Source organism: Bidens hawaiensis, unplaced genomic scaffold (genome assembly GCF_021521415.1).
Source record: "Bidens hawaiensis isolate Kalapana, Puna unplaced genomic scaffold, B.hawaiensis_p1.1 tig00023636_1, whole genome shotgun sequence".
NCBI lineage: Eukaryota > Viridiplantae > Streptophyta > Magnoliopsida > Asterales > Asteraceae > Bidens > Bidens hawaiensis.
Window position 1 is genome coordinate 266,643 of NW_027493709.1, and position 12,655 is coordinate 279,297.

The 12,655-nt window shown below is 35.4% G+C and overlaps 1 protein-coding gene across 1 annotated transcript; it reads right to left on the minus strand.

The window, feature by feature from the left end:
- Positions 1-8,748: 8,748 nt before the first annotated feature.
- On the minus strand, positions 8,749-12,502 carry LOC143567778 (lysine--tRNA ligase-like). The gene is made up of 15 exons (XM_077054096.1): positions 12,441-12,502; positions 12,178-12,343; positions 12,007-12,100; positions 11,827-11,912; positions 11,622-11,740; positions 11,478-11,540; positions 10,471-10,596; positions 10,111-10,393; positions 9,906-10,002; positions 9,652-9,808; positions 9,439-9,582; positions 9,272-9,340; positions 9,055-9,198; positions 8,924-8,975; positions 8,749-8,860 (listed from the first exon to the last, which is right to left on the minus strand). The coding sequence occupies exons 1-15, from the start codon at positions 12,480-12,482 to the stop codon at positions 8,838-8,840; spliced, it is 1,665 nt and encodes a 554-aa protein (XP_076910211.1). The 5' UTR covers positions 12,483-12,502; the 3' UTR covers positions 8,749-8,837.
- Positions 12,503-12,655: the final 153 nt, after the last annotated feature.

Here is a 12,655-nt window from a genome sequence, read left to right on the forward strand (position 1 = left end):
TTATGGTTGCTGCTTGATGCTCCCACGAACGAAGTTCTCAATTGAACTCCTGATGAGAATCTCTGTTGCATTTTTGCCATCAAGTTTTCCTGCTCAGCTTCCCACAATTCCATCACGTTTGGTGGTAGTGAGTTTTGTGGTTGATTCCTGGGACGGGACCTCGTACTAGTCGTTGCGGTGAAGTTTGGTGGCATATTCGTCGTGTTAAGACGTCGTATTGGTTTGTCATAACGATGTTCGCACCGTGTTTCCCCTTTGTTGGACGACCGACGCTTGGCCAGTTGCCAAGGTGGATGCTTTCCCACTCATCTTAACCCCAAAGTGTAGCAAGTTTAGATGTACCTAGTTATGGCAAAAGCACGGATGGCGCCAAAGAAGAAACACCGGTCCAACCCTCGATTTAGTAGCCTATCCCTCAGGTTGGTGTCTAGTCTTTCCCATGATGGGTTGTACATAATCCGGCTAATATGAGTGTAAGCTCCTACAAAATAGAACACCGTGAGCTCGTTACGAGCTAGGAATAGGGGGTCTTCTTGTAATCACCCTCCGACGTGAGAATCAATATTGATGAGTAAATAAGTATAGGTAATCGCGATGCACTAATGAGTGTTTTCTCTCTAAGAGTTCGATCCTTTTACCGTTGAGGTGTGAGTTCTATTTATAGCCGGATAGGAGGAGAGAAGGTATGGGTCGCTGGCGGTGTCAGGAATTCCACCAATCACGGAACACCACGTGCGCTTGGCAGGCTGGTGGGTAAAACAGTTGACTGACTGACCTTTGTACTATATTGTACTATTATCCATGTGCTGCCATTCCCTTATTGGCTAGGTGTCCTTTTCATTAACATACTCCGTTTTTGTACCATACTTATGAAGATCTTTGGCGCTACGTTTCCCAATGTGTTAGGGAATGTTTGGCGCTTGATCAGTTTCACCTTAGTACCTGTTGTATTGTCTCGGCGCTTAGGTGGGTTTGGTACCCTACCTCCTCAATCACTAAAGCCCCGCTCCACTGAATAGTTTGCTTCATAAACGAACCTTACGACCCCATCCATCTTCTTCAGCCAAAAAAACATGTAACATTAACCTCTACCTCCTGTCACGGTCCTTCCGAAAATTGAACATCAAATTCAAAATGTTTCTGGCCTGAAGCATTCTGGGGCCCGTTTGTTGTTCAGTGGCCTTTAAACTACGACTTTGATACCCTATGTAATTTATTTCTTTGTTATGTTTCTGTTTTATTTTTCTACCTAACCTGTCTTCTTTACTTTTTTATTGATTGATATATATATATATATATATATATATATATATATATATAGGATCAGGATCAGGATCATGTGAGAACTTTTTAATAATTGAGAACTATGAGAATCATTTTGTATAAAAAAAAACCCAAAAATAAAAAAAATCATAAAACAAAAAAAAACACAAAAATAAAAAAAAGTAAAAAAACCAAAGTTCTTATTTATCATCCCGGTTTCTAAAAAAAACCTAAAAAAAATTCTCGGTTTAGCTAAATTATACATATACATATATGTATAATATGTACATATATGTACACACATGTTTTTTTTCTATACACATATGTATAATTTAAGGTAAATGATAATGTACATATGTGTACATTACATAACTAGAGATTAAATGAAAATATACATATGTGTATAGGTATAATACGAATTAAAAAGAAAAAAAAATCGGTTTTTTTTATTATACATATATGTATAATATGTACACACATGTTTTTTCCTATACACATATGTATAATTTAAGGTAAATGATAATGTACATATGTGTATATTACGTAACTAGAGATTAAATGAAAGTATACATATGTGTATAGGTATAATACGAATTAAAAAGAAAAAAAAATTCGGTTTTTTTTTAATGAAACCGGAATGAAATATAAGAATTTTGGTTTTTTTACTTTTTTAAAATTTTCGGTTTTGTTTGTTTTATAATTTTTTTAGAGAGTTTTTTTAGTGGTCCAAAATGGTTCTCAAAGTTATCAATTTGCCAATGGTTCTCTTAGGATCCTTACCCTACTATATTTATATATAGGGTAAGGTTAAAATTAAAACCCACTTAAGTTGTGAAAACCCGCGAAAACCATATGTAACATCGGTTTTTTTTTTGTTACATGTAATATATGTTGTAACTTTTAATACAAAATAACGAAACATAAAAAAAAAATTTTGCTATTTTTTAACATTTTTTGCTAATTTTTATATATGTTTTCAAGAGAGAGAAAAAGTTATATTTATATTTACATTTTTTATTCACTTTAATTGTGAACCACAAGATTTAAACATTAATTAAAAACATGTGGTTGAGAATGAGTTTCTAGAGTTTTCACAACTCAAGTGGGTTTTCATTTTATACTTAGCCTATATATATATATATATATATATATATATATATATATATAAGGGTTTAAATAAGAATAAACAATTTCATAAGAATAGTAAGAACCAATATAATTTTGACAAGTGGTATGGTTCTTAAATTAAACTAAAAGGCATATAAGTAAATTTATATTTCCATTAAATTTAAATAAAATATTAATTATACGGTTAAACTCCTAAAATTATGGGATTTTCACGTGAATCTTGTTTCCATATATCCAAAACATCATTTATCAAAAAACTGATTCCTAAATCTTTACTTTTCATCTCTGCTTTTAAGTTATCTTAATCCAAATTCCTAACAACCATAAATTCGTAAACAACATCTTTTCAAGCACACCTTATTCCAAACATATGCTGCTGGCCATAAAAAAATTCCCTTTCAATCTAACGAACTATATGTCTACAAAATCAGTGAATCATAAAATCTATTTTCATTTATGACAAATTATTGAATTTCATTTATGACAATAACAAACATAAAGCTTTGGACGATGATTTCATTAAAACACAGTTGATTTGGACGATATTGATGAGTGGATTATGCTTTTAAACTTAATTTTGTTGATTTTTGTTGCTTGAATAGTGGAATAGAGATTTTTGAAACTGATGGAAAAGTCTACATAGTAGGTGTAATTATAGCTCCCTCCTGACATACGGTTTTGGCGGTTATGTGTATTCGTAAAACATTTGGACAAAATTACTCTTAATAAACTATACGGTAATGCTAAAGTTTAGAAACTATATGGTTTTTTGATAACTTCTTACCTAAACCATTGGATGTAATGATCTAAGGGCTCACATTCATTCTTACGCTTCTTAGGAAACATTGTGTTTTTACAATAACTCACCCCTACATATATATATATATATATATATGAGTGTAACTAACCTAAAACATGTGGCATGTATCAAAGTTATTTCGAGAGAAAACATGAAAGATACGTGGCTTATGTAAGTTATGCAAAATTTATATTTCCAGTAATAACAGATAAACATGTAAGCAGTGACGGACCTAGGATTTTTTTTCCAACGATGCATCTATTTTCGGTGGTCAAAATTTTCACGACCAAATGTTAGAATTTTTGGGCCAGGCCGGGCAGAGTACATATTAAAATATAAAATTATAAAATAAATAGTAACTCGAAAATACACAATCAAATTAATTAACAAGGGTTTTACGGTTTTACCACTACACAAGTACATTTGTGTGAGCAAAAGTCAACTCGTCCTATATTACTGCTTCTCAAACATTCAGAATACTAAATTACTAAATTATCAACCAGACCTTTCCAATCCCATAAAATCCCATGATCAAGAATAAAAAGAAGAGTAAGGAATTATCCAAATTTTATGGTCAATGTAGATAAAGGGAAAATATACATGAAAAAAATTTAATTTGATTATAATATTGACAAGACAAAATGACATTTAATGCTCCCTTCAAAACACACAAAAGGACCGGTCAAAAAAGGCACATTCATAAATTCAAAGCAGTAAAAACCCATTGAGCGTGTCATGGACTTATGGTAAATATAAATCATGGAAGATAAAAGTAAGTGAATAAGTTGGTTTAGCAAACAATGAATAATTTAATATGAGAGACATTAATAATATGAGAAAATAAAGAAGCCTAAAAGTAATCGTACTAGGGACCTTTCAGTACAAAGTTATTAATGAACATGGATTTTACCATTACACCATCTGAGAACTTGTTAGAATGAGTTTACCTATGAATTTCTTAGAGTAGCTCACTAAAATTTTTTCTTTATTATTTCTACAAAAATTTCAAAATTCAGTGGGCTCCCGTGCGCCCATAGGTCCTATGTGGGTCAGCCAATGCATGTAACATACATGTAAGGCAAGGAATAACTAATATAACATAAACATTGTAATTCCAGTAACAAATGTAAAACATATTAAAGTTATTTGAAATGTATATTTCTAGTAATAACAGAGAAACATGCAAGATAGACGTGCACAAAAAAACCGGTTCCGGAACCTAACTGGTGGAACCGAACCGGAACCGGTTCCAGTTCCAACCCGGTTGGAACAATACCCGGTTTGGGTATTTTTGTACCCGAAAATCGTACCCGGTTCTCCTATTTGTATGTCAGTACCAGTTCCAACCCGGTTCTTAATTGGAACCGGTTCGGTTCGTACCCGGAAAAACCGGTTCCGACGGGTTTTTTTTGAAGGGTCAAACAAAAGTCAAACTAGCCGTTGGAACCGGTTCCAATGGTAATATAGCCGTTGGAACCGGTTTTTTAGACACCAATTAGCGTTGGAACCGGTTCCAACGGTAATATAGCCGTTGGAACCGGTTTTTGAGACAATAGATCCGTTGGAACCGGTTCCAACGGTAATATAGCCGTTGGAACCGGTTTTTGATGCCCAAACCTATATATAACTTGTTTCCATTACTTGTTTCACCACCAAACTCAAAAACAAACTAAAATACTACTCCTTTAGCAAACTCGTTCCTTTACCCGACCATCCAACTAAATATTATTATGGCACCCATCAAAAAAACTAACAACAAGGCTAAGAAGAGTGTTTTTGTTGCCCCCGTACATGTTACGGAGGACCCAAGGGTTGTTACGGTAGTCAACCATAACCGCAACCAAGACATATGGAAGAATTGGGATTTGATTGTGGATGACGAAGGTTATCAAAAGGCTCGTTGCAAACTATGTGGTTCAATATTAAAGCACGATTCCAACTCTACTTTGAGAAAGCACATCGAGAAGCCATATTGCAAGGCGTTGAAAAGGATTGGCGCGACCGATCAAATTGACTTGGGTAAAGATGGTACACTATTTCGTTACAACACGACTCAAGTTCAAGATAGAATGGCAAAGTTCGTTATTCAACGAGGTTTGCCGTTTAACCACTTTGATGACCCGGAGTTGACGTCGTTGATTCGCGAAACTCTACAACCGAGATACACACATGTAAGTCGTACTACCTTAAGACGTCATTGTATCAGGTTGTGGGAGTGTGCTAAAAAAGAGTTAACCGAGTCTTTTCATTCTTTAGAAGCCATTGTTAGTTTAACTACCGATGTTTGGTCGGCACCACACGGGTTGCCCGAATCATACATATGTGTCACCGCTCATTGGGTTGATCCGATGACATGGCAATTGATGAAACGCACCATCGCTTTTGAAAACTTCCCGTTCCCACATACCACCGAAAAATTGTTTGAATTACTTGATGAAGTTATAACGACTTACAACTTGAGAAATAAAATATTTTCGATTTCGTTTGACAACGCTTCAAACAATACTAAGGCGGCTGAAAAATTTATCATTAAATATTCACCACCTTGTTTCGGGGATTTTTTTCATGTCCGATGTGTTGCACATATCATCAACTTGGTTGTTCAAATAGGTCTTGACAATGAACACATTTGTGATGATTTAAAATACTTTAGACTTATGTTACAAGATGTCTTCAAAAGTGGTAAAAGAAGACATCTTGAATATAAGAACTATTGCAAGTCGGTTGAAAGAAAGTATTTGGGGCCGAATTGGGACGTTCCAACCCGTTGGAACTCAACTTGTCATATGTTAAAGTGTGCTTTTGCCCAACGCCAAACTTTACAAGCTTTTCATAACAATCTTGTTGAAGAACGCGAGGCCGATATGTTTCCGGAAAGTGTTTGGGTCCAAGTCGGTTATTTGTTGGAGTATCTTGATGTGTTCAAAAAGTCAACAACAAAATTATCGGGAGTCTATTACCCTACTAGTTGTTGGCTTTTGCAAGAATTGTACTATATGTCTTGTGTTTTTAAAAGCTTTGCGGAGAAGAACAAACTCTTCGAAAATATTGTTGCGGTGATGAAAGAAAAGTTCATAAAATATTTTGAAATCATACCGCCGGTCTTTACTTGTGCCGCCGCATTAAACCCCTATTGGAATGTTAATGGGGTTGAAACAACGATTGAGGAAATATTCGACAACTTAGGTATGCACGAGATTGACCCGAAGTTGTCGACGGAAGCGAAGGACAAGTTCAACAAAAACCTTCAAGACCTTTATGACCATTATTTTCAAATGTATGGTCCAAGCACGAGATCGTCTTTTGTGAAAAAAACAACTGGTAGGCCGTGCAATGACCCACTTATAAACTTGATGAATGGGATTCGTGAATCGGCATCTAAGAGGCAAAGAGAAAACACACCAAGTAGCGAACTTGGTCGATATAGTGGAGCAAACTATGTTGAGGGCGCAACGGTCGACGAAATTCGCAATATTGATTTGTTGGCTTGGTGGAAAGGTAAACAAAACGAATTTCCCATTCTATCCGCCATGGCTCGTGATTTGCTTGCCGTACAAGCCTCAACGGTTGCTTCCGCATCGTTTTTTTCTCTTAGTGGGAGGGTGTTATCTATGCGAAGAACAAAACTAACTCCCGAGTCTCTAGAGGTTTGCATTTGCCTAAAGGACCATTTGGATGCGGTGGATCGTGTACAACACAAGGCGAACTTTGAAGACGAAATACCAATAGAGCGTCATATTCATGATGAGGAGGCGGAGACGGGGTTTCTTCCGATAACGAAGACGAGGGTGAAGACGAGAATGAAGACGAAGAAGAGTTGTAATTATTTGTTTTGGTAAAATTATTTGTAACTTGTTCAACTAATATTTAGTTTTGATTTGTTTTATTATAATTACTTTTGTTACTCATGATTAATTTTTGTTACTTTTTTAATAACGACGAACATTTTATTTATTTAAAAACTAACTATTACAAACATTATTAAAACATAAACGATACTAAACATAACAACTAAAACATAAAAAACAAAGTCCGTCGTTTTAATCCGGGAATACTTATTTTTGGGTTGTAGAGCCGGACGACTCTCCCACTTCCGTTTTTTTAGCTTCCAATCTTCTTTTCTCTCAACAATACTTATTCGTATGTTTTCGTAATGTCAAGTTGGACCCTGCTTTAAGAAACTTCGAGCAATATTTGCAACGTGCCAACTCATGTGAGTCGGTCATGAGACACAAATCGTAATGAACCCAAACATCGGGGCATCTTGTTGTTTCGATCACCATAACAACGTCATCATTGGTTGCCATTTGTTGTCGGTTTAAGGTTAATTGTGGTTTGGAGTGTGTTTTATAGTTTTGGAAGTGGTTTAACAAGTAAACAAACAAACCTTGCTATTTATAGTAAGAAAATAACCTATTTATAGTTAAAAAACCGGTTCCAACGGTCAAAAACGGCTATATAGCCGTTGGAACCGGTTCCTAACGGCTCTAATTTTTAAATTTCAAAAAAAACCGGTGGAACCGGTTTTTACGTAAAAACCGGTTCCGGTTCATACCCTACCCGGTTCTTAAAAGTTCGCATATCTGGGCATCGGTTCGGGTCGGGAACCGAGCCGGTTCTTGATTGGAACCGGTGCCATTTTACAACCCGGTGTAAAAAAACCGGTTTGGAACCGGTTCGGGTTTTCCATTTGAACCCGATTTGTGCACCTCTAATGCAAGATACATGTTAGACAAGGTATAACATGTAAATTGTAATTCCAGTAACAAAGGTAAAACATATTAAAGCTTAATTGAAAACACTTCTTATTTCTCTAACAAAGGTAACACATATTAAAGTGAATCAGGTAACAAAGGGATGACATAACTGGACTAATTTTGTAATTCTACTAATAACGTTAAAACATGTAGTTGTAACAAAGATAAAACATGCCAAATCTTGTAAATCCGGTAAAACAAATGTGTTGAACCTGAAAGGGACTGAAGAGCCAAAGACCAAACAACTTGTACTTAGAGGTGGACAAATCGGGTATTTTCAGGAACCGGAGTATGGTTAACAAAAGTTAAAACCAGGTCGGGTAGGAACCGGTTCCGGGTATACTCGGTATTTAACCGGGTTTTCCGGGTAGGAATTTGACCGGGTATTGGTGGAACCGGTTCCACCAGGTCCGGCTCGGTTCTGGTTCCGAGTACAGTTCCGGGGAGAAACCCAAAGCCCAGTCCGTACCCGCAAGTAGGGTAGGGTCAGGTCGGATCCGGTTCCGGGTAGAAACCGCAGGATCGGGCCCGGAACCCGGTTTTTTTTTCATCACTACTTAGACTAGTGCAAATTAAATAGTACGGAAGAGAGAGATACATTAGTTGTCTGTTCAACCCTTAGACTTGGTTTTTCAATCAAGGGACAATTTGTAAATCCTAAACCTATTGAAGCTGTCATACTGTTTTGATTTGAACATGTTTAAAGGTTTTCACATGCTAATTTCAAATATGTCTAGTTTAATGGTAAAACATAACCAATTATAGACCAAAGCATACTAGTTTGTTTTGATTTACAACTACTAAACGGTAACATGACAAATCAAGCATGAATCATTGTGAACAAGATAATCTCAGACCGACAAAACTGACGATACCATCCATATATGAGCTCATATTTTCAGGTTTTCTACAGCTGCAACATCATTAACTCCGTTAATTTGTCAAACACTTATTAACAATTAACTTGTTTTTATACCTTTGACGGGTGGTTCGTCCTGTGGCTTCATGGCTGGGAAAAGTAGAACTTCCTGTTCGTCAACACAAGGAAAATCAAGTTTAAGTTGGAACTCCCAAAAACAAGAACCAAAAGTAATGTAATGCACAAACCTTGATGTTCTGTGAATCAGTGAGCAACATTGTAAGCCTATCAATACCCAAACCCCAACCACCAGTTGGTGGTAAACTGTATTCAAGAGCTGTACAGAACATCTCATCTAAAGCCATTGCTTCATCATCCCCTGATTGTCGATCCTGAAAAGTTTTCACAATCGAAATGCATAAGTCATTATAAAACACCCACACACTCTCACAAAACGTGTCGTACCTTTAATTGATCTGCAAATCGCTGGCGTTGTACCACTGGATCATTGAGTTCGGTGTACGCATTAGCAAGCTGCAAAAATGAAAATAAATTATCATTAAAATATATAAGTTAATAATCATATTTCACAAGTTCTTATATAAAACTTAAAAAATTGGATATAAATGTACCTCATGCTTGTTGATAAACAATTCAAAACGTTCAGTCAAGCCTGGCTTAGATCGATGCCATTTTGCAAGCGGACTCATTATCTCAGGATGGTTAATTATAAAAGCTGGATTAACACACGTCTCCTCCAGAAAGTGTCCCACAAGCTGCACGAAAAAAATATTAAAAATATTACAATGAGCGGTTTCATATTACAAAGAGGCAAAACCAATTACTTTATCGAGCAAACGTGTCGTTGTTTGAGGTGGAGGGCATTTAATATCAAACTTGGCGCAGGCATCAGCAAGATATTTATTGGCTTCATTACTTGTAAGGTCTTTGGGTATGTTAAGATTTGCTATCTTCTCCAATTCTTCAATCATATCAATCCTTCTGAAAACATTTAAATCAAGTTAGTAAAACAGTTGACGCTTAAAAAGTAAAAAAAAAAAAGCGTGGCACGATAAAGAAATTTATGCAAACAAATGACCTGAAGGGAGGTGTGAAGTCGATCTCAATAGGGTCATTATCTAACCCATTAGCATGATACTTGATTTTGTAGCCACCTGTCAGCTCTTTCACCATACCTGGTTCATTGCGTGTTAGTGACCATACCGAACAACACAAATGAGTTCAAACTATAAAAATAAAAAACAAAATGTATAATAAAATGTAATAATAAAACTAAAACTTACCACTCAACATTTTTTCAGTTACCTCCATCAAATCATTATAGTCAGCAAATGCCATATAAAATTCACACGTTGTGAATTCAGGGTTATGTGTCAAATCAATCCCCTCGTTTCTAAACTGTTTCCCAATCTCATAAACACGCTCAAGTCCACCAACAACAAGCTCCTTTAAATAAAGTTCAGGAGCAATACGCATATACAACGTCATGTTTAAGTCGTTGTGGTGGGTCACAAATGGGCGTGCAGCAGCCCCACCAGGAATCATGTTCATCATGGGAGTTTCAACCTTTGATAAAAGAAAATTAATAATTAGACAAAGAGAACAAACTAATCAAGGAACAGTTGGTTAATAATCGAGTTTACCTCCAGAAAGTCGAGATCGTCGAGAAAACGTCTAATGTAAGATACGACCTTTGACCGAGTCTTGAATATGTGTCTGACTTCTGAGTTTACCATTAGATCTAAGTATCGTTGACGGTATCGCGTTTCCTGCCACCCGCATCAATAGGGTTAGCAAGTGTGCATGTAAGTGAAAAAAATGAGTTGAAATTGCAATTTTAGTGTATGTTGAAACAGAACTGACAATCGCATTTTAATGTAAAACTCAACCGAGAACCGAACCCAGTCTAGAAAACGAATTGGTCTATACAGTTCTCAAGGTTCGGTTCCTCGGTTCTCATGGTTCAAACCATACTTATTAAATGCGATAGGCACACTCAAGGCGCATAGGCCTCGCTTGGGACCTAGGCACAAAAAAAGCAAGGGTCTGAGAAAAAAAAGCGCACTTAAATAAAAAAATTAAAAATATATTATGTATGAAATTAATATATTCTTCAAATAAAATAAATAAAAGCTATTATATAACATTTAATATAATCTAATCAGCACCAAAAGTTCTAAAATAGTCAAGATTCAAATGTAATTCCAAAACTTGAATAACAAAATGTTTAACGTAGTTCGTTTGACCTCTCCTAGATCTAAGTTTTAATAGCACTCCTTGTGTTTCTTTTGCACAGCTTTTGTCTTCTCATGTTCCTGTCTTAGACAATGCCAAAGCGCTCACCTAGGAATTAGAAGCGCAATTATTGAGCATCACCTGAAAAATGGGCCTAGGCGCAAGAAACGAGCTTTTAATAACTATGGTTCAAACCATGATCTGACCTAACTGAAATGTATAGAGTCGGACCAGGTTCGTCTGAAACACTTTTGTCAAAACCTTTTGATGCTTACATTAAAAATTTGCACCAAATATAATTATAGTTATAGTTATAAATATTAATATATTTCAATAATAATGTAAAATTCTAAAGAAAATTCAGGAAGTGACTTCACACGATTTAATAGTTAAAACAATAGTTATTAGTTAATACCTGATCTTTCAATATGTAAGCATCAGGATTTCTACCACTTCCTGGAGTCCAAGGGTCAATTTTCTGTAGATTAATAATAATGAAACTTCAAGTCATTAAAACAAATGAAACAGAATCAAATAACCAAATATAACAAGTTTTTACCTTCGCATTGGCATTATTAGCAGCAGCTGCACTTTTTTGCCTTGGCATCATATGAAGACAATGTGATAAAACCGTGAACGATTTTGGAAAAATACTCAACTCTCCCTTTTTGCTTTTTCCTGCAACAAAATAAACAAATCTTAATCTTAATAACACTAAAACAATGCTTCAAGAAATCGCAATTGCAAGATAGAAATTTGCACACCTGGAAACCCGACAATACCAACAATATCTCCACGTTTCACACCAGAATGGTACCTGGAGAATTCTGCTTCATCCAACTCAGACCTCCTGTGAAAACATACGTGTTTCAGTAAATGTTAAAAAAAGAAACCTAATAAATTATATAAACAGACATGTAGTAGGTAGTTAGTATAATAGTGACCTTGCATCAGCCATAACTTGCACTTTTCCACCAGAACCATGCAAGTCATAGAAAAACAGCTTTGATGAAGAAGACCGTTTGTTCATCAATCTCCCTAATAAGAGTGCATTTATCAACATTCAACACTTCTATAAATATCTTATAATAATATATGTATTGAATGATACTCACCAGCCAATGATTCTTCAACATCTTCCAGATGATCCCCATCCTTTAAATCTTTATACTTCTCTATAAATTCAAGAATCGAAATCGAGACATGAAACTTGTGAGGATATGGATTCATGTCTGCTGCCTTTTGATCAGCAAGTGTTTTCAACCGATTGTTAAAATATTGCTGCAAAGATACAAAAAAAAACATGTGATATTGATGAAGAACGGTTTGAAACATTGTTTATGTTATCATCACTAAAATACATAAGTAAAAATCATACTGTGGGATCCATATCTTCATCATCTGCAGCAGGTCTTGCCATGGTAGCAGACTAAAACCAAAAGAAAATGATATTAAATAATCCTGTAATTAGACTATAATGCTAAAATTCTTTACATTTAAAATGTTAAGACAAATATTCGTGAGAGGTGTGAGAAGAATTTGAAACATTAATTCACAACTTTCTATGTGCAAATCCATAGTATGTGATTATGA

Coding starts and splice junctions, on each gene's coding strand:
- LOC143567778 (XM_077054096.1), bottom strand. CDS start 12,482: ATGGCAAGACCTGCTGCAGATGATGAAGATATGGATCCCACA. Junction 12,344..12,440: donor ATGAAGATATGGATCCCACA/GTATGATTTTTA, acceptor GTATCTTTGCAG/CAATATTTTAACAATCGGTT. Junction 10,597..11,477: donor CTTACATATTGAAAGATCAG/GTATTAACTAAT, acceptor TGCGGGTGGCAG/GAAACGCGATACCGTCAACG.